Source organism: Rhinolophus sinicus, chromosome 15 (genome assembly GCF_057876585.1).
Source record: "Rhinolophus sinicus isolate RSI-liver-muscle chromosome 15, RSI-T2T, whole genome shotgun sequence".
Taxonomy (NCBI): Eukaryota; Metazoa; Chordata; class Mammalia; order Chiroptera; family Rhinolophidae; genus Rhinolophus; species Rhinolophus sinicus.
Genome location: NC_142515.1, coordinates 53,556,915 through 53,583,960, shown reverse-complemented (window position 1 = coordinate 53,583,960; position 27,046 = coordinate 53,556,915). Strand labels below are relative to the sequence as shown.

The 27,046-nt window shown below is 42.5% G+C and overlaps 1 protein-coding gene across 39 annotated transcripts in view; it reads left to right on the top strand.

Annotated features, from left to right (window-relative positions):
* Nucleotides 1–27,046, top strand: part of KCNMA1 (potassium calcium-activated channel subfamily M alpha 1) — a 713,000-nt gene that overhangs the window by 617,328 nt on the left and 68,626 nt on the right. For all 39 annotated transcript variants that reach the window (XM_074339646.2, XM_074339645.2, XM_074339641.2 and 36 more), the window contains 3 exons: nt 6,438–6,561; nt 11,147–11,371; nt 15,302–15,494. In XM_074339646.2, coding sequence (XP_074195747.1) covers nt 6,438–6,561; nt 11,147–11,371; nt 15,302–15,494 — 542 coding nt within the window. The remainder of the gene's footprint in view (nt 1–6,437; nt 6,562–11,146; nt 11,372–15,301; nt 15,495–27,046) is intronic.

The window sequence follows — 27,046 nt, the reverse complement described above, 5'->3', positions numbered from 1 at the left end:
GCAGCCCCATCTCAGGAGAGGTCACTCCATGGGAAGGTAGAGGCAGGGCTGAAGGGTGAGCTAAGGCAGGAGCCAGAATCCACAAGTCGGGATCCCTGCAACACAGCGGGACATAGTAGTCACCCAGAAATCAAATGTACCTCAGCATGAAGCAGATCGTTTACGGTGCCAAAAACCCAAATATGAGCCCGTTTGAGGAGACGACCTGAGACCCTGTCTGGGTCCTGTGGCCGGCACTGGCACCGTGGCCTGATACTCTTGAAGGCTGCATTCAAGGACTCCATTACTAACCACCATGTTGTCTCTATGGCGTAGAAGACATGGGGAGAAGGGAGGATAGAAAACTGAATTGTAAGTATTGTACTTCACAAGAACTACTCATATTTCATTTGCTTTCTTTCTGTTTGTTTATTTGCTGATTAGCTCAGGGAACTAGAGGTCAGCACGAGAGAGTCGTTAGTGTGACATCCCGGGTAGAAGTCCCTGCCAGGTGTTGACACAACCTTTCCAGTTCCAGTCACAGTGACAGCGTCAGGGCCGGCAGCCTGGATGTGCTTTTGTCACTTGTCCTATCATTCTCCATGAATAGGAGGATGAGGACCAGGAGGAGGCATAATGGCACCTCCTTAAACGTTGCGCCTCGGCCCTCCTTTTGCTTCACTCCAGTCCTGGCCTTGCTGAATAGAGCCATAGCCTTCCAGTCTGTGTATTGCCAACAGCTGCTAACTTTGGTAGAATTTTTCAAACCACATAGTTTCTCCAACTTTATAGGAATGGTTCTCAAACTTGAGCGTGTGTCAGAATCATGTAGAGCACCTTGTTAAAACAGAGCTTGATTCAGTAGGTCTGGGCTGGGCAGGAAAATTTGCATTTCTCTCAAGCTCCCAAGTGATGCTGATGTGGCTGGTGTGGGCAACACTTTGAGAACAACAGCTCACATGACTCAGAACCGTGAGAGAAGCTGGATGTGATAGGGGCCCGCCTCTCAGAAATGTGCAGACTTGGCGTTGGAGCACTAAATAGTTGCTTAATTAACAACACCTGTCTTGACCATCGTTGGACATCAAACATGAGTCCTCCCTGCTGATCAGTTACCACAGCTGGCTCCGGGCACACTCCAGGCAGCCTGACTTGTTACAGACGTATTTCAGAGTCTCCCTTCAGATCGCGGTGCCTTACTTCAAGTACAGTCCCTGTAACGTGAAAAACGGTGCAAGAGCCTTGGTTGTTCCCAAAACAAATTGTCGCAAGATATCAAAGATGAGTGGGCTCTCACTGGGCACATTTTCTGAACCATAAAAGGTCTGGTGAGTCTTCGTTGAGTGGTTTAAAGGTGTTCAGAGACTGGAAATCATTTGTTAGCTCCTCTTGTTAGTCGGTGGTTTATTGAGCACCTACTGTGTCCTCTGCTGGGCTCTGGAAATACACTGAAGAGTAAAATAGGAGTCCTTTGCCCTTAAGAAGATCACCGTCTAATGGATGAGACAGACATGGAAATTATTAGCTCTGAAAGAGCATCTCGCACTTCTGGAGGAGCTCCTAGCGAGGGAAAACAACTAGGAGGGCAGCTTCAGGCAGAACATTTGCAGGAAACTTTGAGGCCTCAGACACGTCCTGATAGCCCACCATAGTGCCTGACATAGTACATACTCAGTCAAATTAGTACTTGCCACTTGGATTTGAAAACCTTGCGGAGGATGAGAGATCCGCCCACGTTTTCTCAAGCCTCCCATTTCCCATAGAGACCACAGCAGGGTAGGCCTCAATCTAAATGGGATGCTTTTAATGACAAGAAAGGTCTTATGTGATGAGAAATGAGGTCTTAAAAATCAAGCAAGGAAAAGGATACAATTTTATAACCATTTTGTCATTTTCCTTTCAGAACTTTTTCTGGGGGGTTTTGGTTACTAGGACTTGAATGTAAATTTCCAACATGGAACCCACTGCCACAGAAAAAACTGGCATTTGCTGCATTTGCTTGTAAGGGGAACTGTGCTCTTTAAAATATAATAACAGCTTCTTCACAGCAGGTTTGCTAGAAAAGGGATTTGTGGTTTTGCTTTAGGCTGTTGTCTTCAAGGCAAGCTTTTTGTCCTTCTGCTGTAGCAGGGCGTTTAGTTCACGTCCTGAGATTAAATGAGGGCAAGTGGCATTCTTTGCCCTGCAAACCGTCGAAAAAGAATCTCTTACTCTTTATTTGAAATCAGGCATGCATAATTTCTAGCTGTGGACTTTGGAGGTGTGAGCTGAGATGCAAGAAGTGTAGGTATGAAAAATGTAACTCACTAGAGCTCCTCGTTTGCTATAAAAATGTGGGTATTCCTAAAGGGACCCTTCAGCTATTGGGACATGGCCGAAGCTCACCCAGCCCTAATTGATTATTGAGGCTCCCTGTGCATGTTGTCCAGACAAGGGCTCATGAGGCCATTTTCTACTGACTCTTTACTCTTCACCTATGTCTGAGATCTCTCAGCATTATAAAGCAACATAAGGTACTTGAAAGTACTACAGGAACAGGCATGGTAAAGAAATTTATCCTGTCTGGCCCAAAGTAGTTACAGACTCTCATGTTGCTGGAATGAATCATGTTCCAAGCTTCCTCTCAGACAATGGAATCCAGTGAATGAGGAACAGAAACAGTTCTAGCCCTAATTGACTATAAAGTCATCAGTCTTCCATGCTTTGTATTGCCCATCTTTGCTCCAACAACTTTTCGCTTGCTCAGTGCCCTTTGGCCTTTCAATGCCCAACAGTGGTTCAATATTTCCAAAATTCTCCTAGCCACCTCTTTCCCTAATAAGAGCATACTGCTTCAATCAAACCTTAAAGGTCTTTTAGGCTCAAATATCATCTATCATAAAATACCCTTTATATAACCAGCTTCTCTAGAATGTCTCAAACGATGAGAAATCCACTGCTTTGGGAAACAACTCATTTCACTTTTGAAAAACCTTAAATTTTTATAACATTCTTCCTTTTGGGAAACTTGATGTTTGTTCTAGCTAAATCTCACGCATTGTTCCTAGTCTGCTCTCTATCTGTCATACTCAATCCGTTGAATCCATCTTTCATTTGTCCGCCATTGTACATCTGAAGACAGCTCATCTATACTTCAGGTTAGGCAATAACATAGCTGACACCTCCAACAATGGTTTTGCATGCCGTTCTTCTGCTCTTTTCACTTGGGCCTCAATTCTCCAAGAGGGTCCTAATGGCTGCTAATGTGCCAACACTTAAGATATACTGAGATCCTTCCCCATCTTTCAGGGCTCTGATCAAATGTTATCTTCTCAGTGAAGCCTTCCTTGTAACTCAAATACCAGACAATTAACCGCTTCTTTCTTAGTGTTCTCATACCACTTGTACATTACTTTGCTCTAACACTTACCATAGTATTATCACAACTATCGGTTGACATTTTTGTCTCTCTGCTACCTTATGGCCCTGTCTCTGAGTAAGTGATTCATGTTTATTGGTTGCTTTGCTGGTTCAAGAAACCAAAATTCAAATTCCAGGTACCATGGCTGGTCAGACAAGAAAATACCCTTGTTCAGGGAGATTTTTGATGGTTCTCAGATTGGATCCTTTGAGGAAAATCCTGGGTGACTTATATTTAAATGATCCAGGCCAGGCTGAAAGACTTGTAGAGAGTTCCATGTTCAGCAAGCCATACCATGGGGACTTCCCAGATGCTTCTGGGTGTTCCAGTGCCAGTCATGGCTTGCAGCTCTAGTGTCGAATTGTACCCTAAACCCCATGCCAGTTAACGAGGCATTAAAAAACTGTCTCTTTTCCTCTCATTGAGGAGTAATTGATCATCAGGTTTGTTTATTTACTTTTCCAAGATGAGGGTTGGAGGCCAGTGTTATCATGGAATGATTTCTTCCCAGAAAGAGAAGGTACCAAAATGTTTGTCCTTTTTCTCTCTCTTTTTTAAATTGGTTTCAGGTGTACAAAACAATGTAGTAGTTAGACATTTACACCCCTCACAAAGTGATAACCCTCCCCAATCTACTACCCCTCTGACGTCGTATAAGCTGTTACAGTTCCGTTGACTCTATTCCTTATGCTGGATTCCACATCCCGTCCCACTACTCAGAATGGTATCAATTTAAAATCCATAAACTATTTATTTCTGGAATGTTTACTTAATATTTTCAAATCACTGTTGACCGTGGATAACTGAAAGCAAGGAAAGGGAAACTGTGGATAAGGGGGCATCTGCTGTAGTGGGGAATTCAGCATCCTGGGGGTAGGGGTGGGGGTGGAGGGTATGAATTAAAAAAAAAAAAAAATGTATGTCCTTTCTCCAAAGACACAAATTTCCAAAAGGAATTTTAGCCAGCTTGCTGTGTCATCTGCTTGCCTTCTGATCTTATGTAAATGTTGTCCTGGTTGTCTTTTAAATCCTGAATGCATTGAGTGCTGGTCTCAGACCTTCCTGAGATAATACTTCCTCTCCTACCAAAAAACAAGGTTCTTTATCTTCAGGGAAAATTTATTAAGATTCTCTTCCAACTAAAATATGTTCTTCTAGGGCTGGGAAGAGTTCATTCTGTTCATTTTCTCAAATCTCTTCTCTATGGTGGTTTCTGTCCACCTACTTATCCCAGAGAGTGGATATCTATAGAACTATTACACATTCTTCTTGAACAAAAACATTCAACCTTTCCTCTTGCCCTGATCTGTGACCAGTTCTTATTAGCAACTGTGTTGTTGTTTTTTTATTTTAGCATTTTTGATTGAGTTCAGGATTTGAAAGGTGGCTTGGTGCTTTACAAGACCTCAAGACTTCCCTGCAACTCAGCTACTGAGGTGCTATTCCAAGGGGGGGGGGGGGGCTCGTCTCCTTTAAGATGCAATATGACAGTCCGTATGGTAATCTAGCATATTCATTGAAGATAACTTTGCAGGATTGCCTCACATGATATTTGTCATTTGGAGTAGCCTGAAAACAAATTCTCAGGAATAAGTAAATGCAGTCAGAGTTTTCCCATCTTAAGTGGGGCTGGGAGGTTATTTTGAGGGTCAGGATAGATACCCTGAAAGCTTAATTCTAGGTCTGTGACCATGTAGGAGGGATTATTGTCCCACTCTCTGTGTTCTGACTATATAAATGAGAAGCATCAGAGAAATTTCAGAGGGAGAAATACTGAAGGCTACATAAAGGTCCCCCTTTGATGCTTGAAGTAGATCATTTAAAAAGAAACATCACTTTACCATAAATATTTGGAATTTGAACGTATTTCTATTTTCTGTCTTGAACAAACAGTATTACTCAGGGAAAATAGCTCCACTGCACAGATAGCTAGCGACACCTGGGACATTGTTCTAATTGTATGTGCTCATTGTTGTAGAAACCCTAATGACCACCTCAGAACCGAGGTACAGAATCATGATTGGAGATAGATCTGGACAGAGGGTATGGCTCAAGATGCAAGAGTGTGTTTCTTATGCTGTAAGCTTGTTAGACCTGCCTCATTCTATTGTAATGCTTAAGGGTTTCGGTGAGGCTCTGCCAGTCCACTGGAGGGGAGGCCTCTGTAGAAGCACCTTCCTTTTCTACTAGTAAACAAGGCAAGAGAGGGTGAATGTAGCCCTGAGAATTCAAGACAAGTTTATTAAGATGCATCTGCACTTGAGGCTCTCATGCAAGGAATGCTACAGTCGGGAGGTGAAAGTGGGGGTGGGAGGAGCATCGTTGGATGGTTAGTGCAAATGCAGTTGTCAAGGCAATGAGAGACGGTGTTGTTTAGTATTGAAATCATGTATTCCAGATGTGGGCATTTGGTAGTCAATCTGCTCTGAAGTGACATGCTGCTGAATCTTTAAAGGGCTTCAGCCGAGGAGAGCAAAATCTGATTGGGCAAATTGCTAAAATATTTAAAGTGCAGCCTGTTAAAGCTTTTACTGCGAAGAGAATCACGTCAGAAGTTGTAGTCAGAAAGAGCAAGTAATTGGCTTTCCATCCTCATGCCAGTCAGTCAGCATGAGACTCTATTCCTCTTCCTTCCTCTTCATTGCCAATGCTAATAACAACCCTTTGAGGTGTGTGTGTGTGTGTGTGTGTGTGTGTGTGTACGTGCTCACATGCTGGAATGATTGGATAGCTGGTAAAATGAGAGGAGTGGGAATGAGATATCTATAAAAAAAAAAAAAAAGGAAACCAAATTCACAAATGATGTGCAGGCCATTTTGGATAAAGGGGAACAGGAGAGAATGGCAGAATTATTACCTGACCAAGGTCACCTGCACACTTACAGGTGGTGGTTTGAGGCAGTTTTCTTTCAATGGATGGGTTTTACAAGCACAAGAATGGCCTTCAGTGACAACCATTTCCTCTGCATCTTTCAACTCCTCTGAGATGTAACTCGGGGCACTTTCCATGTATAATTGATCACATTTTCCACTTAGGTTTTCCTGTCCTTTCTCTCCAGGCATGACCCCTTGTTAATTCCCGGCAATGATCAGATTGACAACATGGACTCCAACGTGAAGAAGTACGACTCTACTGGGATGTTTCACTGGTGCGCGCCCAAGGCGATAGAGAAAGTCATCCTGGTGAGTGGCAGGCCGTGGAATGGATGGCATCTACGTCTGTGCCAAACTACGGTTGCTAGGAATATGATTTTCCTAACTGGATGGTGGGATAAGACCGTCCCCAGTCCATATTATTTTTGATAATTGAAATTCGAGATACATATTGAGGCAGCTAGAATTCTCATCTGAACATGAACCAAGAGCAGAATTTTCCATCTCTCTATATTTACTTGTTCATTAAGATAGGGAGTGATCAACATGCTGTGTGAAAGGCATCATGGGAGGACACGTGCACCATAACTTGTCTGGATGTGGTTCTGGGGCCAGAGCCTGCCTGTGCCAGTTAGTGGCTGCGTGGCTGTGGCAAGTCACTTGATCTCCTTGCACTTCAGTTCTCTTAGCTGTAAGAAAATGAGATGAGAATGACCCTAACTAAATTAGGGTCATTAGTGCAAATTAAAATCCAGCATATGACTCAACAAAGTTAACTGTTATCATCGTTATGATTAAATGCCATGAAGAAATCTGAATGCTACCTGTATTATTATTTGTTTATAACACTATCTTGTGTTTGTCTATATCATAGCTTTGCACACACGGTACACAGGCAATATGCATTTGCTGATGATGACGGTGGTGAACCATGGGTTACCTCTGGAAAGTGGGGGCTCAGAACCCTATTTCCTGGTTGGCTCATCTCGGTAGCAGCCATGGGTTTCTGGTTTGTCCCAGGAGTGTCAGCATAGATAACAATCCATTCTACTCTTTAGACGTGTCCTATTAACAGCTTTAGGTTTTAATGCCTGCATCAGCTTTCCCACAGTTTATTGTCTTGCTAATCCATGGAAAATGGATTCATAATCAGAAAGGTCAGATGGAAGGGTTCTTTCTCCCTGTGCCTCTAATCCCCAGATTGCTATGACCTGTTCCCTTATGTCAGCCAGGAAAATTCTATCATTTCTGATATCATGGCCTCCCTTCCTAAAAAAGAGCTCTTCCAGTTCTTCAGAATCGCTTTGTACACTAATCCAGTAGATTTTTTTCCCTGTGTTTTTTCTGAGTGTGTGTGTATGTGTGTGTGTGTGTTCTCAATTTAATTGTAACCATGCATGAGGAGCCAACACAGCATTGTGCTGGAGGCTGTCTTAGAGGTGTGAAAGTTGCAGACAAAAGCACAGAAACAGTTATTGTCCAATTTACCAGGAGTGCAATTTGTTCTAAGAACAAAGGTGCTTGTGCAGTTACGTCCTGCTACTGTGTCCATCGCACTTTTGCTCTGGTGATCTAACACAGCTGGTGATGTTACTCACCTGAGGCAGGTTCCAGGCTGGGCACCATATCTGTGACCCGGGTTTTAATAACTAATGGACCTCCACTCAAAGTCCCCTACCGGCGGGAAAGAGTTTAGTGAGGCGAGTTACTACTGTTCTCATCTGAAAAGTAACATAATTTAACAAAACATTTATGACATGCTTTTTATGTGCTAGGCACAGCTGTTGTTGCTGGGGGTACAACCTCTCCTAGGTCTTGTATTCTAGTGGGGGCTAAGAGAAGATATCCAGGTGGACAAATGAATATATAATATGTCAAATGTTGATAAAGTGCTATGAAGAAAATAAAGCAGAGTCACAGGCTAGAAAGGTGCTATTTAGACAGGGTGGTCCAAGAGGCCCTCTCTGAAGATGGAGCAGAGATGACAATGCTCAGAAGATGCTTTGTGACGTGTGTACCCAATGGGTGCAGGACAGTAACTTTAAAAAATAAGATTAATTTTAAAAAATAAAATTAAAAAATAAGAGATGGCCTCAATCTTGAGGAAATGATCATCTCATTGGAGAGAAGACATAAAATGAAACCATGAAACAATATTTTTAAAGTCAAGTGTTGAGAGGCACAAGGTGCTATTCAAATCTAGGGGAGAAGACTAGCCTGCATTGAAGTGGCCAGGGAAGTGTTATTGGACACAAGCAGGTAGTGCTTCGAAGGGGCTAAGGCCATTAAGGCCCAGCTTGGGTGAGGCTTTGAAGGATGTATAGGACACACAAGATGCATGTGTGAATAGTTTCTCTTGGGGGTCTTAAACCTGAAAGAGCTTAAGAGCCTCCAGCGCTGAGGCCTAGGAATTGGTATCTTTACAAGCTTCTCCAGGTGATGTTGCCGTGGCTGATGTAAGGATTGGTGTTTTGGTCTCCAGTTCTAACCTTCTGGCGTCAGCATCTGTGCCTTGGCCACTCTGCTAACTGGTGCCTTCCTTACCTCCCTATTCTAGATTTCCTGCCCCTCCTCTGAACCCAGTTTGTATTCCTCAGGCTTGTTGAAGGGAGCTAGCCTCAGGGGACCTGGTCAACTGAAAATAATTAGGAGCCCATCACAGCACGTTACAGACTCATTGACCCCCTACTGGTGGTACCCAGGCACACACACTTTCATGAAGCCAAGATAACCAACTCCAGGTCTTCTCCATGAAACAGGGATGTGAGGTGTGACTCCCCAGTAGGTCCCCCTTGGTCACAGTTTATCAAATATTTCTTACAGCCTGTGTCTTAGGTGTTACTGTACTGCTGCAGTGGGAAACCAATAATGGTGACAGCCCCTATTTTATTCTAACGATCAGGGAGTGAAAGCTAGCTTCTTCCTGTCCTTGGGGGTTACTGTAATAACCCTGACATTGTCGTGAATTGCAATATTGGCATTTAAACAATCAATACACTGGTCAATTCTAGGGATTAAATGGAGCAGAGTTTGATACGTGCAGTGGACATTAATATGCCTCCCCCAAAGCATTGTAAGCCACATGGGCCATCCAGGCATGCAGTGGTGAACAGGGAGGAAAGAAGGCCAGGTGGGAGGGATTGGACCAGTAGGAGAGACAGACAAAGGCCCACAACTGGTTTTCTTGTGTTCTGGTCACTAAAACAGTGAGCAAAACAATCAGCAGTGGCTAGCCATTTGCATTTCCTGGGAAGCTGGGATCCTCCTCTTACAGCGGTAATTTGATTCTTTCATTTGTTTCCTTTGTAGATACAGGCCTAGGGTTGGGGAAAGATATGGGTTGTTGACTTGCTGATCTGTTTCTAGATCCTTTCAATGATTGTTTGGGAATCTTCCTTTGGTGACATATGCAGGAGAGCCACTCCAGGCATGCTCTGGAAACCCCCAAGGCAGCAAAGGATAGGGGTCAGCAAAGTTTCTGTAAAGGATCATATAATAAATAATTTAGGTTTTACTGGCCAAATGGTCTCTGTCACAGCTAATCAACTCGGCCATTACAATGTAAAAGCAACCATAGGCAATACCTATGAATAAGATTGGCTGTGTTGCAATAAAATGTTAGTGGAAGTTGAATTTCATATAATTTTCACATATGAAATATTCTTCCTTTGATTTTTTCAACCATTTTAGAATGTAGAAACCAATCATAGTTCACTGGCCATGACCATGCAAAAGCCAGTGGTGGACCAGATTTGGCCTTTGGGTCATAGTTTTCCAGCGCCTGGCTTAGGATATCATGTGCTACTTATTGATACAATGATGTACTCATCATCTCATAGATGAATCTAGAACTCAAAACAGAAATTTCTTGAGCTATGGCCAACATAGGATCTGACCATTTTATCATCATCTCAGCAAGAGTCAGAAAGGGCAGTTCATTGTATCAACAATTTAATGGAAACTAAATCTTCCCTTTCCAAATAGCATCAATATTGCTATTCTTTCTGATTTTTACCCTGAAAAGCATTATGAAAGATCCCCTGCTCATATGCATGTGTGGCATATCTTTTTAAAATCTTTTGTCAGAAAAGATAGTGATATGTGTGGATATATGTTTCCATATATTTGTTATAGCAATATACGAGGTCAGACAATTAAGTTTGTGAACTCATCCTGGAAAAAGTGCCACACACCTCATTGCTGAATATCACTACGGTCACCTTTGAAGTACTCCCCTTGGGAAGCTATGCACCGACGCCAGCACCTAGTGCACCATTCAAAGCAATTTTGGAACTAGAATGGCCATCAGAGCTGTCGCCAGATTACGCTTGATGTCCTGAATGTCATCAAAATGTCTTCCTCTTAATATTTCCTTTATCATAGGGTAAAGAAAGAAGTCTTTGGGGGCCAGATAAGGTAATTGGCGGGGGGTGGGGTGTGTTTCCAATACAGTGATTTGTTTACTGGCTAAAAGCTCCCTCACAGACAGTGCCATTGATTGTCGTGATGCAAGAGCCATGAATTGTTGGTGAAATGTTCAGGTCATCTAACTTGTTCACGCAGCCTTTTCAGCACTTCCAACTAGTAAACTTGGTTAACTGCTTGTCCAGTTGGTACAAATTCATAATGAATAGTCCCTCTGATATAAAAAAAAGATTAGCAACATCATTGCAATAAAAGTTCACGAACTTAATTGTCAGACTCTACATACATACTCAAATTATAAACATGTATGGCATGTGATGAACGTTGTTGAAATAAAAATTATAGCAGTAATAGCACACTGTAAGCACTCGACAACTGTTTACTCGCTCTTTAACACCAGTGATTGTTTTGGTTCTTACTGCAGCCCTATGAGGTCTCCCCAATGCTCACGCCCTTTTCCCTATTGCAGACTCGAAGTGAAGCTGCCATGACCGTCCTGAGTGGCCATGTCGTGGTCTGCATCTTTGGCGATGTCAGCTCAGCCCTGATTGGCCTCCGGAACCTGGTGATGCCACTCCGTGCCAGCAACTTCCATTACCACGAGCTCAAACACATTGTGTTTGTGGGCTCCATTGAGTACCTCAAGCGGGAATGGGAGACGCTTCATAACTTCCCCAAAGTGTCCATATTGCCTGTAAGTCCAAGGTCACATTATTGATGTTTCTTTTCGTTTTTTTTTTTTTTTTTCTTCTTATTTTCATTCACAAAAGAAAATCCCAGATGGATATAATAGTTGTAGCTTTGATCATTCCTCTGCTTCTTTATCTGGTTATGGGCCTGAGGACTCAGCCCTTCCCCTGTGCTCTGTCTAGGAATATCCAAACCCTGGAGACCTTATTAAGAGGAATTTGCAGCCAAGTTCAGTCGCTCATCAGACATGAAGTTTAGCTGGTATCAGATGGATTAACCATATCAGTGTCTAAACACTCTCTTGCCTACCCAAACCTCGTGCTGTGTGGTGGTATGGTGCTTAGAGCAGAATTTACTTATGGAACTATTTATATCATTTTACTTATGACATTATTTAAGGCTTGGGGGAATCTTGATTGTACCACATTCTATTTCTAACTAAATGTATTTAACAGAGTTCTTTATTTCTGCTGTACAGAAGGCCAACCCCTCCTGCTGGTCAGCCCCTACCTCCCATTCATTTAGAAGCCCAGCAGTGTTTTCATAGGTTTGTGTGTGTGTGAACATGTACACCCGTGATATTCTTGGTTACAAAGCCCTGGTACCGAAATCTAAAAGAAAAGTTTGGGACTCCACAATTTAGTGCGAGGACATGGGATACATGATCTGGTAGTCCTGTAACTACTTCCTAATTATTCATCAATATATTTGCCACAAACTTTTCAAAAATTGTATTGTGCATTTCAGCATTTGATATACCGTGTTTTTCCGAAAATAAGACCTAGCTGAACAATCAGCTCTAATGCATCTTTTGGAGCAAAAATTAATATAAGAACCAGTATTAGATTAGATTAGATTAAATTAGATTAGACCTGGTCTTATATTATATAAAACCTGGTCTTATATTATAGTAAAATAAGACCAGGTCTTATATTAATTTTTGCTCTAAAAAACGCATTAGAGCTGATTGTCTGTCTAGGTCTTATTTTTGGGGAAACATGGTAGTTCTCCATGTCACAAATCAATGCAAGTATCACCTATTCTCCACACATTTTTTTGGAAGTTCTTGTCCCTGACATTGAGGAACATGAATTTGATGCTACATTTCAAGAGGTCTGGGTTTTTTTCCCCACTTATGGAGCTGAAATTCATTATTTCTATTATCAGCTTCTAGAACCTCAAAAATGGAGAACAAAGAGTCAATAATATAAATCAATAGCAACACATAAGGATCTACCCACAAGTAATATGCATTAATAACCACCATTTGTCCTTACATATGTACCTGGCATAATAGGTGCTCAATATATATTTAAAGAAGTGAGAAAAATATAGACAGATATCTTTTGAATGCTGGGCCAAAAACTCACTGACTTAATAAACACATGTAGTTAAAAATAGGCAGGAAAAAGTCATACATAGAAGAGCATAAACAGGTATACACCTTGCTAATTTCAGATATGATCGATTTGATTCTATTTTTCCACCATTATCTGTGTACACGTAAGCTTACATATAGTCCCCTGGGAATGCGTGGACTACAGTCTAAAAATGTTTTGTAAGGAGCTTATTATTTTACTGGGCTACATGAGTCTGTGTGTGTGTGATGTCTGGTGTGTCTGTGATGTTTCGGTGTGTGTGTGTGTGTGTGTGTGTGTGTGTGTGTGTTTCCTTCTCCATGCCCTTGTACACATCCACTCACCTTCCTGCTTATATGTGAACAAGCTTTTATATTTGCAGGTCCTTCGAAAACCCTCCAAAATTTAGCATGCTCAAGCAGAACATATTTGTGCACAATGGGCTTTCTGTATCTTCACACATTTCCTTGTTTAAACAGGGTCTCACAGCTAGGGCCAGCCCTAAGAAACACAAGGTATTTCTACTTACGTCATTTGTATTTCTTGAGTTTTGAAATCATGTGTGTACAACTGTGCAGAGATTGTCTTATATCACAATTACTGCTGGATTCCCTTCAAGATGAAAATTAAAAGAATATGGATGTAGGCAATTGAGGCTCATGCACTGGTGAAATGATCCAGGTAGTTCGTCATACGTTTTGTACCAAGAGGCCACAGGAAGAGAGGGGATTCTTCTCCTTCTCTCAAAAGATACTGCTCCGGAGTCTGGGATTAGTAGCTTCCCAGCCCCATCATACTAAATGCTTCTTCCTCCTTAATTCCTCTTTGTGGCGATATTCTGGGGGCTGAGAGCAGAATCACGACTGCCACTGAGTCATAAAAGAGGGTTGCTTGCCTTGACATCTGCAGCCACGTCAGTCTTCTCAAAGTCCCTTTTCCAGGAAGCATAACCAGAGGAAGTTTTCAGAGACAAAGGCAGTTGGCAAACCCTCTCCATACACAGTCTAGTGAGCTGAAGGATACTGGAGCGTCCATGTAGGCCAAGCGGAAGTTGGATTCAAGCTAGAGGACCAAGGAGGCCGGAGACTATGTGAACTCCAAAATGACGCCCCTTGGGAGCTCAGCCACAGGATGGTCTGATGAGTTCTGCTGTGACCCCTCCCCAAGGCACAAAGCCTGTGGAGTTCCTGCCCCTCACCTCCAACACTGACCCTTCTGTTTCACCTGTGGCTGCCTTCACGACCGCTCTCTCATTATCTCCTTGATCTGGGTTCCCCCCCCCCACTGTTTTTAGTTGTTACGGGATTTTTAAAACATCTGTTCACTGGCTTATTTATTTTTAATTACACCAGTAATGTACAAACACATTCTTTTTATAAAATATTCAAACAATTACAGAAGTATGTAAAGTCAAAACCAAACTTTTCCCTTCACCCCCAATCTTATTCTCCTCCTCAGAGGTAATTACTGTTATTAGTGTGCTTTTCCTGAACTTTCTCTGAATGTACATGCATTTATAAAGACCTTCATAAATACAGAGTTTCATTTGGTGAGTTTCCTTTTACGTAAATGAAATTATATTTTTCAAATTGTCTAGAAGTAGTTTTTTGTTTTTCTTTTTTCCACTTATCTCTCTATTTTAGAGATTCTTCCAAGGTGAAACCTGCACGGAGGGCTGTTTCAGTCCCTTTACCTGCTACATAGGCTTTCATTGTCTATATGTCCAATGGTGTATTTAACCATTCCTACCATGTTTCCCCAAAAATAAGACCGGGTCTTATATTAAGTTTTTGCTCCAAAAGACGCATTAGGGCTTATGTTCAGGGGATGTCCTGAAAAATCGTGCTAGGGATTATTTTCCAGTTAGGTCTTATTTTCGGGGAAACATGGTATGTTGTTTGACAATTAGGCGATTTCCTTGTGTTTTTCTTTTCTTTTTTTTTTCTTATTGCTGAAAATACCCAATAGAATTATATGACCTGAAGCTTCACTCCTTCCCATCTCGCTTTTGCAAGATGCACGTTAACGCCACTCTCTCCCACATCCTCCAAGTGGAGAAGCACTTTCAGCCCCACCTCATCACACCACGCTCACTGGCTATTTCCCCTCAGCTGCCCTGGAAGTTCTACTTGGAGCTGCTGTCTTTTGCTTAGACAGAAGTGACCTGCTACTGAATAAACAGGCATGTGAAACCCAGCCCCTCATTACACTCTGAAAGCCAGAGGTTGCCACAGGACAGTTACTTAAATCAAGACAATTTCCAGGCAGGAAGAAGATGTAGCACCCTGGCATTATTCGTCTCCCTCGTTTGTTAGTAATAGCTTGATTGAGTATTGAGAGCAAGCCTAAAATGCTGCCATCAGCACCGACTACCCTTTAGATTAGCACACAGCTCCTATTCCCTTGAACGTACTTAGGCCAGCTTAATGTCAAGGCATAAAAAAGGTACTTGTTAAATAATTTCCCAGAGCTCCGGCGCAATCTTTAATTTGTTTTTATTTTTTTCCCCTCTATCCCTCTCGTCCCTCAGTCTCATTTTTGCTTCTCCTTTTCTTTTTCTTTCCTCTATGCCAAAGGGTACGCCATTAAGTCGGGCTGATTTAAGGGCCGTCAACATCAACCTCTGTGACATGTGTGTTATCCTGTCAGCCAATCAGAATAATATTGATGATACTTCGCTGCAGGACAAGGAATGCATCTTGGCGTCACTCAACATCAAATCTATGCAGTTTGATGACAGCATCGGGGTCTTGCAGGCTAATTCCCAAGGTAAGGACAGCCTGTAATACTCCTCTCCTGTGCCTACAGGGGACAGGGGCTGGCAAGAGGGATATCCTTCACTCAGTAATTCAAAGAGGCTCATGTCAGCCTTCCTGGCAGTGAAACCTGCGGTCACTGCAAAGGGGCATCTGCTACCTCTTCTTGCCATCCCAGGGAGCTGGATGAAGGCCCGGACAGCCACACTCAGAATAGGCTGCCTTCCCAGGGAATACACCACACTTGAAATTGCCCCTACCTCAGCCTTCACAAGCAGTGGCTTTATGACCAGGGTCGCCCACTAAATGTCAGAGCACTGAAAAGATGCTGGCTGAACAATTCCCATTGTTTCTCCCCAGGATATAGCTTTGCCGTTGACCTGCGTTAAGCTTGGCCATTGTTAGAGCTGCACGGGGGTGTCAAGCTTTACACTGTTATATGCTGACCAAGGGATGGTGATCTCTGGAGAATGGGGACTGTATGGACACTGAAAGTCATTTAGTAAGAGGTGATGCTTGTCGGCCTATGCATTCTCTACAGGAGGCACCAGTGACACATGTTTGCCATCTCTGTTCTGCCCCAGTTTTCCCTGACATTTTCTCTGGGATCCTGGACAGCTAACTACAAGCAAAGATGTCATCTAGGAGTCCCAGAGAGGCAATGCAGCAACAACCCTGTGACAAACACCTCACTAATCAGGGTTTTAGCAGGATAGGATGTGAAGCTTTCTGCCCGAGTAACACCGCGGTGTAGGCTTGCCATAAACTGTAGGGTCATAGTCATACGTGGTCAACTTCATGGGTGGCATTGGGTGCCCAGTGGGGACCTGAGTCCCATCATTCCAGGGTCAAAGGTAGAAGGAGTGCAGCCCATGTGGACTATAGCTGCTGGGATGAAAGTGCCATCTTACTGATATGATAAAGCTCGGCTCCATCATGCAATCTAGACCTGTGTGCCACGTTATCTTCTGTCAACTCAGCAGTGCCACCATTTCCTTCTAACATCCCCCAACATTGCAGTGAAGCCAGGAACACTAGCTCCTCGAATCCTCCTCTTTGCATGGTTCTAGGCTGGAGTCTGCCCATGAAAGAGGGGCCCTGGGAGAAATCTGGAAACTGGAAGAAAAAAAGAGTCCTTGATTCTCTGGAGGCAGCTGCAGCCAAACCCTAAGCAAGTGTGAGGTTTAAAGCAACTCTCAGGGGAGCTTTCTGAGAACCACTGGCTTTGCTGGTAGTAAGTACTGGGAGGGTGGGGTGTGGGCTTTTCTGAGTCTGAGATTCACAGCATCTTCTGGTAAAAACTCAGGAGAACCTTCCACTTGGTGTTCCAAGTGAAATGGCTAATGGCAGCCTCTTTCACTTGCTCCTACAGCCCTTCCAATGGTTGTGTCAACCTCTGATTTTCTTTATGCTTATAATAGAGTGGCTTCTCTTCTTGACATAACCCTGACTGATACAGCCTGAAGCCCAATTTTGACCTCTCCATGACACCATTCTTCCTCTCTCCCAAATCTAAATCTTGGTATCCACTTGCTCAGCCATGCCTGTAGGACTCAGGACAAATGTGTAAGCTCTTGGGCCAGAGTACCGATGCAACCCTACGGAAAATTTTTCTGTTATGATATAATGTAACATGAAAAATGTGTCTTAACATTGAGAAGGTAGAGGCCTCATGGGGATTTGTGTTCGGACACTTGCCACTGCGTGTTATTTTGTCCCCTATACTAGCAAAGCCTCTTTTCCCTTTTCTCTTTTCACATTCCCTTTTTGGTGTCACTATTCTAGCCCACATGGTGTCAGAACTGACCCAGCCTAGGGATTCTGGACCAGACACTTTCTAAAATGATCTGAGATGTGATGGCTGGTTGTCAAAAACAATTACAGAGAATGGTGGCATACCCCATGCTGGATAGGATATCTGATGTGACAGTTGGGTCTATGAGATGCAGTTTTAATATACAGCAGGCAGGACTGCAGTGAAATTATATCAAGCAGGTGAAGCCACTTCTTGCTGGTCAGCAAACATCAGCTCGGAACCACTTTACAGCTCTTTACCAGCAGCTAAGTGCCTTTATTTACAGAGCGCCTGTCACTTCCCTTTGGCTGGAGAGCTGGTATATTATTTAGCACGCATTTATCTGGGGAAAACATTTCAATTTAAATCAGCTGGTACAACAGTGGCTCTTGCCAGACTGTTTCCCTATGGTTCTAAAAGACAAAAACTGAGTCTGATCTTGGAAGGGAGGGTGAGCAGAGGGAGGAAGGGTTCATTCTCAGAGAACAGCTCGAGGTAGTACCTGAAAAGGGGAGCATGTGATTGAGTTTCCCATCATGCTTTCGTAGCAAAGAATGAAGCAGCATCTTACAGTTTCTTCCTGCCTAACCTTCCAGTAGGGTAACTCGTAAGGGAAAGAAAGGGATCAATGCGTTCCCTTTATGTATCAGGTACTATCAAGGCTCAGGACACAAAGATGACATGGGTTCAGCCACTCGCTATCCTTGAGGGGCTCAGGTGAGTGGAGGAGGTACCCCCATAAACAGTTACAGTGCAATGAGACAAGGATCCGGCTAGGAATTCAGGAGCACAGAGACCTCTTTATTTTCTATGTTTCAAGGAGTTGAGAAAGCTTCCAAGAAAAGCTGACATTTGTGGATGAGTTGAATCCATGTGGCCACTGAGCCTTAGTATAACTGAGGAACTGCATGTTTCCTTTCATTTAATTTTAATATATTTAAATTTAGATAGTAGCATGTGGCTAGTGAGTCCCATATTGGACTGCATGGGTCTAGCACAGGCTTGTTGCTTACTAAGGGTCTGGATTTATAGGCAGATGATGATTCAATCTGTCTTTTAAAAAGGTAACAGGCAAAAACCGGAGCATGGTTTAGAGGTGGAGAGAGATGATGGCATGAGCTATGTAAGAAGACCACTGCAATGAACTAGAAGGGATGGGGTGAGGGTTGACAGCACAGCTTTAGTGATGCCAGTAGCTAGGTCAAGACCAGGTGGATGGAAGGAGGTAGGGATGAGCAAGGGAGAGCTGTTGGGAATGTTTCGAGGCTGGCTACAGGGTGGCTGTAAAAGTGATTAAGTGAGCAGAAGACCCAGGAAGAGAAACAGGATTGGAGCAGCAGGTACACAATTTGGTCCTGGTCCATTTGAGTTGGATGTATGTGCAGAATATCCAACAAGAAATAAGGAAGTGAGGCTATCGGAATAAAGTTAGGTTTGAAACTATCGACTTAGAAGTCATTGGTGGCAGTGTATAGGCCTGGAGACTAGTCCTTTCCCAGGAAGACAAGGCAGGGCAACTAAGAGAAGAAGGATGAACATGGAATCTTGGGAAACATCAACACTGAAGGGACAGACAGAGGAAGAGAATCCAGTGACAGGCTGAGGGCAAAGACGTAGGGGAATATGAGTGGATGGTATGAACGGTAAGGAGAAGAGAGTTGAATAAATTCCAGATTAGCAATCTAAAACGTATCCTAATTATCTGGCAATACATATGTTTTCTTAAGTAGACTCTGGGCTCTTTAAAAGGCAAACTCTTCCTCACCTAGTTCATGTTCACGTCCCTAGTGGCTCTACCCCAGGATTGGAGACGTAGTGTGCAATAAAGATTCATCAGGCTGAACTGAGTGGAAAGGAAATGATGTTTAGCACCGTCAGCTACTGCAGAAGTGACAAGTAGATGAGGACCTACCTACAGAGACAATGGTACATTTGATCCCTGGGCAGTTGGTGGTGACCTCGGCAAGAGCACCTGAGTGGCCTGTTGCCAGTCGAAGCCGGCATTCAGGGGTCTGAGGCATTAATGGGAGATGAGAATTGGAGACCATATATTGTTTTTTAAGTGCTGATAGGGAGATAAATAGGATATTTCAGAGGATCTAGTTAAAGCAAAGGTTTCTTTTTGTTTTTAGAAAGGGAAGAAATAGAACATATTTGTTGGCTGCAGTACACTGAGGTGAGTGACCTCCCAAAGAGGGAACGTTTGCAGCTACAGGAGATGGTTTTTAAATGATAACAAGAAGGACACAGAGAAACAGGAGAAGACAATGTGGCCTTACGAAGGAGAAGGCATGAGACTTGTTTCTCTGAGACACAAGGCTGGAGGGGAGAGATGAAACTGGAGGAAGCTCGCTCTGACGGCTTCTACTTTCTTCATGGAGCAACCAGTTTGGTTTTCCTTGAGGTGTTAAGGGAGTGGGACAAATGAGACCGTGGACTGATGGTGAAAAAGGCTGCGAGTAGACATCACGGGAAACACATAAGGGGGAGACTGGAGTTAGGTGAAAGCATGAGTGAGTGTGGGTGAGGACCAGCTGAGGTTGGAGCCGTGAAAGCGCCATGAGGCTGGAGAGCACCACTGTGCAGGGCTTGGCACAAAGAGCAGAGAGAGTAGAAATTGGCTTGAGCTGGGGGTGGAGACTCAGAGGAGGCAAAGGACCCCAGGGTGCTGTTGCAAGAATATTAAAATGAGTGGCCACCTAGTCAAGATGGTAGAGGGAGAAGTCAAACCAGAGTTGGGCTTATAGACCGAGAGGCCAAAAAGGAAGCAAGAAAGAGATCCCGGTGAGGTCAAAGAGCAGGGCTGTGGGGAAAGGGGGTGGGAGAGCCAGAGGGTGGAGATTTGATCAGAGAGAGGAAGATGTGATGGCCTCAGGGAGTGTAACATTCCTTGCAGAGCTGGAGCAGAGCTTGGAAAGAGTTCTCCATGAGAACTGAGCCCAAAGCGAGCCCACCTGAACACCACGACCACTACCCCCATCATCACTACCACTGCCATCCACAGTCACAATAATAATGCTTCAGGAATGTTTGCTGCTGTTATGTGGTAGATATTTTGGCAACCGAGACCATGCATTTCTTAGATCACTAATTTCCACACTTGGCCGCGCATTGTGGTCACCTGACAAACTTAAGAAAATATCGATGCCTGGATTGCACCTCATCAGTTGTGGCTTAACCTGGACATCAGGAGCCCTACAAGCTCCCAGGTGAGTCCCCTGTGCAGCCAGGGCTGAGAACTGCTGTTCCAAGTGGCCCTCGGCGGAGCTGTACTCGGTTACTATTTTGATTGCAAAGAGAAGGAAACTGAGGCTTAAAGAGGTTAGGTAATTTTAACCTGGGTCTCCTGGGAATCCTAACCTTTAAACTATGTTGCTTCTTTGGGGCAATCCTGTTGGTTCAACTTGTTGGCCAGCCTTCTTCCTTTCATATTTTTTGGGTAGTCATTAGCTTTCCCACCACTGAAAAGGCTTCAGTAGAGACAAAAGGGGGTGGTGGAATGTGGCGGAGACACCAGGCTCTGTTTCTGCCTAACTGACTGTATTTGTCAATCGTGTCTCTGTCATGTGTCTCAAGGTGATAAGTAAAGGATGCTTGTTGCCCAGGGAACAGGCCTTCTTCCTGACCACAGCTTTTGAAAGGTGGCAGAGCTGGGATCCAGGACTATGCTGTTATTAACAGCAACGCTGCTCACTGCCAAAGCCATCGGCCTGCTCCCCTCAAGCGTGGCTCTCTTCGAGGAGACAGAACCTGTGTATTGCTCTTTTTTTTTTTCCAGTTACAGTTGACATTCAATATTATATTAGTATCAGGTTTACACCATAGTGGCCGGCATTTATGTAATTTATGCTGCGATCCCCCCAATTAATCTAGTACCCAACTATACACAGTTGTTGCAACATTATTGATTATAGTCTCTATGCCGTACTTTACATCCCCATGACTATTTTGTAACTGCTAATTTGTATTTCTTAATCCCTTCACCTTTTTCAACAAGCTCTCCAACCCCTCTCTTCTCTGGCAGCCATCAGTTTGTTCTATACAAGTCTATCTATGAGTCTGTTTCTGTTTAGTTCCTTTATTTTGTTCTTTAGGGTCCACATATAAGTGAGATCATGTGGTATTTGTCTTTCTCAGTCTGACTTATTTCACTTAGCATTATACCCTCTAGGTCCATCCATGTTGTCCAAATGGTAAGATTTCAATCTTTTTTATGGCCGAATAATATTCCATTGTATATATATATATATACCACATCTTCTTGACCCAATCATCTATTCATGGGCACTTGGGTTGCTTCCATATCTTGGCTATTGTAAATCGTGCTGCAATGAACATAGGGATGCATGTATCTTTTCAAATTAATGGTTTAGATTTCTTAGGAGAAATACTCAGAAGTGGAATTGCTGGGTCATAAGGTGGTTCTATTTTTAATTTTTTGAGGAGCCTCCAAACCATTTTTCATAGTGGCTATGCCAATTTGCAATCCCATAGGGTACAAGTGTTCCATTTTCTCTGAATCCTCGCCAACATTTGTTGTTTGTTGATTTCTTTATGGTAGCCATGCCAAGAGGTGTGAGATGATATCTCATTGTGGATTTAATTTGAATTTCTCTAATGATTGGTGGCATTGAGCATCTTTTCATACGTCTATTGGCCATCTATATGTCCTCTTTGGAGAATGTCTATTCAGGTTTTCTGCCCATTTTTTAATTGGATTGTTTGCTTTTTTTTTGGTGTTGAATTGTGTGAGTTCTTTATAAATTTTGGATATTAACCCCTTATCAAATGTACCATTGGTGAATACCTTCTCCCATTCACTAGGCTGTCTTTCCATTTTGTTGATGGTTTCCTTTGCTGTTCAAAAAATTTTAGTTTGATGTAGTCCCATTTGTTTATTTTTTCTTTTGTTTCCCTTGCCTGAGGAGAGCTATCAAAGAAAAATTATTATAAACAGCAATGTCAGAGAGTTTAATGCCTATGTTTTCTTCTAGGAGTTTTATGGTGTAGGTTCTTACATTTAAGTCTTTAATCCACTTTGAGTTTATTCTTGTATATGGTGTAAGAAGGTGGCCCAATTTCATTTTTTCGCATATATCTGTCCAATTTGCCCAATACCATTTATTGAATAGATTCTAAACACCATTATATATTCTTGCCTCCTTTGTTTTAGATTAAATGACCATATAGGTGTGGGTTTATCTCTGGGCTGTCTGTTCTGTTCAGTCGATCTATGTGTCTGTTTTTATGCCAGTACCATGCTGTTTTGATTATTATAGGCTTATAGTATAGTTTGATAGCAGGTAGCATGATATCTCCAATATCGTTCTTCTTTCTCAAGATTGGTGTGGCTATTGGGGAGTTTTTTGTGGTTTCATATAAATTTTAAGATTATTGGTTCTAGTTCTGTGCAAAATGCCATTGGCATTTTCATAGAGATGGCATTGAATCTATAATTTTCCTGTTTTGTAAAATGTTTGTCTGGTTTTGGAATCAGGGTAATGGTGGCCTCGTAAAATGAGCTTGGAAGCTTTCCCTCCTCTTGAATTTTTTGGAATAGTTTGAGAAGGATATTCATTTTTCTTTGAATGTTTGGTAAAATTCATCCATGAAGCCGTCTGGTCCAGGACTTTTGTTTGTTAGGAATTGTTTCATTACTGATTTGATTTTGTTAGTAGTAATCAGTCAGTTCAGATTTTCTGTTTCTTCTTAATTCAGTCCTGGGAGATTGTATATTTCTAGGAATGTATCCATTTCTTTCAGATTGTTCAATTTGTTGGGATATAATTGTTTGTAATATTTTCCTATAATCCTTTGTATTTCTGTGGTGTCAGTTGTCACCTCTCTTTCATTTCTGATTTTATTTATTTGGGTTCTCTCTCTCTTTTTCTTGATGAATCTTGTTGAAGGTTTATCAGTTTTGTTTTTCTTTCCAAAGAACCAGCTGTTGGTTTTATTGCTCATTTGAATTGTTCTTTTACACTCTATTTCATTTATTTCCAGTCTGTTCTTTATTACTTCCTTCCTTCTACTCACTTTGGACATTGTTTGCTCCTTTTTTTCCCTCCTAGTTTCTTTAAGTGTAAGTTTAGATTGTTTATCTGAGATTTTTCATGTTTCTTGAGGTAGGCCTGTATTGCTATGGATTTCCCTCTTAGGAGTGCTTTCACTGTGTCCCATAGATTTTGGGTCATTGTGTTTTCCTTTTCATTTGTCTCAAGGTATATTTTGATTTCTACTTTGATCTTGTTGTTGACTCATTCATTACTTAGTAGCATGGTATTTAACCTCCATGTGTTTGTGTGTTTTTCAATTTTTTTCTTGTATTTGATTTCTAGTTTCATACCATCAAGGTCAGAGAAGATGCTTGACATTATTTCAATCTTCTTAAATTTATTCAGACTTGTTTAGTGACCTAACATGTGGTCTGTCTTGGAAAATGTTCCATGTGCACTTGAAAAGAATGTATAGTTTGCTGCTTTGGGATGAAATGCTCTAAAAATATCTATTAAATCCATCTGGTCTAGTGTGTCATTTAAGGCCGCTGTTTCCTGCCTGATTTTCTGTCTGAAAGATCTGTCCATTGGTGTCAATGGGGTGTTAAAGTCCCCTACTAGGTTTGTATTACTGTTGATTTTTCCCTATAAGTTGGTCAACATTTGCTTTATATATTTAGGTGCTCCTATGTTGCATCTATAAATGTTACTAGGGTGATGTCCTCTTGTTGGATTGATCCCTTTATCATTATGTAATACTCTCTTTGTCTCTTATTATAACCTTTTTTAAAAGTCTATTTTGCCTGATAGAAATATTGCTATCCCAGCTTTTTTTTTTCTCTTCCATTCACATGAAATATTTTTTTCCATCCCTTTACTTTCAGTCTGTGTGTGTCATTTGATCTGAAGTAAGTCTCTTATAGGCAGCATATGTATGGGTCTTGTTTTCTTATCTATTCAGCTTATCTTTGTCTTTTGATTATAGCATTTAATGCATTTACATTTAAAGTGATTATTGATAGATACATAGTTATTGCCATTTTATTATTCATATTTGTTCTTTTATTTCCCCCCTTCTTCTTCTTAAAGAAGTTCCTTTAATAGTTCTCTAATACTGGTTTGGCAGTGATGAACTCCTTTAGGTTTTTCTTGTCTGGGAAGCTCTTTATCTCTCCTTCCATTTTAAATGATAACCTTGCTGGGTAGAATAGTCTTAGTTGTAAGCCCTTGCTTTTCAGCACTTTGAATATTTTGTGCCAATCCTTTCTTGCTGCAAAGTTTCTGTTGAGAAATCAGCTGACAGTCTTATGGGAGCTCCCTTGTAAGTAAATAGTTGCCTTTCTCTTGCTGCTTTTAGGATTCTCTCTTTGTCTATAACCTTTGTCATTTTAATTATAATGTGTCTTAGTGTGGTTCTGTTTGGGACTCTCTGCATTTCCTGGACTTGTATGTCTATTTCCTTTGCCAGGTTAGGGAAGTTTTCAGTCATTATTTTTTCAAATAGTTTCAATCCCTTGTTTCCTCTCTTCTCCCTCTGGTACCTATATGATGCAAATGTTGTTACGCTTGATGTTGCCCCCAGAGGTCTCTTAAAGTATCCTCAGTTTTTTTAAATTCTTTTTTCTTTTTCTCACTTCTAATTGGGTACTTTCTGTTACCTTGTCTTCCAAATCACTGATTTTATCCTCTGCTTCACCTAGTCTGCAGGTGATTCCTTCTAGTGCATTCTTCGTTTCAGTTATTCTTCATTTCTTAGTGGTTCTTTTTTATGGTGTCTGTGTCCTTTTTTATGCTTACTGTCTATTTGTTGAAGTTGTCACTGAGTGCATCAATTCTTCCCCGAATTTCATTGAGCATCCTTATAGCCGTTGTTTTGAACTCTGTGTCTAGTATGATGTTTGCCTCCATTTGTTTAGTTGTTTTTCTGGATTTTTCTCCTGTTCTTTCATTTGGGACATACTCCATTGTTTCCTCATTTTGCCTGCCTCTGTGTGTTTATTTCTATGTATTAAGTAGATCTGCTATATCTCCCAGTCTTGGATAGGTGGCCTTATGTACTGGGTGCCCTTTGAGGCCCAGTGGCATAGTCTCCCTGGTCATCTGTACCCAGTGCTCCAGGAGTGTCCCTTGTGTGCGTTGTATGTGCTCTCCTGTTGCAATTGAGCCTTGATTCCTATTGGCACATCGTGGGTGGGATTGAAACTCAGGCTGATTGGCTATGGGGTTTGGCCATATCCACAGCTTACAGGCTTCTCTGTGGGGATGCTTAACTCATGGAGTGGGATTTACCCCAGTGAGCTCTGGTGCTTGCTGAGATTGCCTTTTGGGTGTGCCATTTGGGGGGCTAATTGGGCAGTGTTCTGCTCTGGTCTAAAGCAGAACTCCAGGTATACTGAGTCCAGGGATTTTTGGAAGGGGTTCCAGTTCAGGCTCACGTCAGCCACTACCTATGACTGGTCGAGGACTACCTGGTAGGAGCTACAAAGCGATCCACAATTGGTTGCTCCCTGTGCTGGAACTGGAGGTGCGTAGGAGAGACCACACTGCAAATTGAGAACAGCTGCCACCAGGACCAGGCCTGGGGTAGCTTCTCAAAAAGCCCAGGGCACCCCAAAGTCTGCTACTGTCTGTTGGCTCCCATAAGGCTCAGTCGTGGATAGAGCCTCGTGCGGTCCATGAGTTGGATAAGGCAAGGTCTCAGGGAGTCACCAGGATGGGATGAGTGGTGGCCACCAGGTGATTGTAGATTCTGGTTTCGTGCCAGTGCTGAACCTGGAGCTACTCAGTAAAAGTTTCAGAGCACACCAAGGCCAGCCATGACCTGCCTGGAGCCTGCAAAACCCAATAATTATACAAGAAAGAATACAACACAGGTGGAGCTGGCTGGTGGCCATAAAAGAGCCTCCAGCATTGAGTGAGTTGGTGCGGCTGGGCCTCCGGGAATCACCAGGGTGGAGTGAACACTGTTTACCAAACCAATGCAGATTCAGATTTGGCTGTGTAGGGGAGGAAAGATGGTGCCTGCCTGCCAGCTGCAGGAGCATGTGCATTTCAATGTTTAGACTAAATTTGGATGTTGGTGTTATGGTTCTTTCATTGTTTCCTTTCCTGTTATATGCTCTGCATTCATCTGATTCATAACTACCTGTCATGAAGGTGTCAATCCACTTCCACAAACACTTATTAAGCACCTGTTGTGTACCCAGACTGTGCATGGCAGGCATTGCTGGGGAGACAGGTATCATAAAGGACATCCCTGCTCCTTGCAACCTCTTATGCAAATGTATAATTCTGCTTCAGAATGTTGGTTTATTACTATGAGAAAAGTACAATCTGTGGAGGCAAACATTGGGGACAAGACGAGAAAGCAAGAAGGTTTGAGAGACATTGAAAAAATGTATAGGGTTTCAGCAGGTGGAAACAAATAAAGCTGACTGCCGTCAGAAGAATAGAAGTCAGGGGACAGCCGTACATGGGAACTGTTTGAAGGACGTCAGTGAGTACAATTTGGCTGGAATATGGGTGTCTGTAAGACAGCAGGGACACATGAGGCTGAAATGTGGGTTGGGCATTGAGGAATTTTTCTTGTTTTTTTTGAGTTAGGAAGCTGTAAATAATTTTTTATGATTTTCTGAGTTAGGATGCTGAAAATAATTCAGTAGGCACTGGGGAGCTATGGGAGGTTTCAAAGCAAGAGAGTAATGGGATTGGACCTGAGCTTTCAGGAGATTGATCTGGCAATGCTGTGACGCATTGTGTGGAGTGGGAAAGACG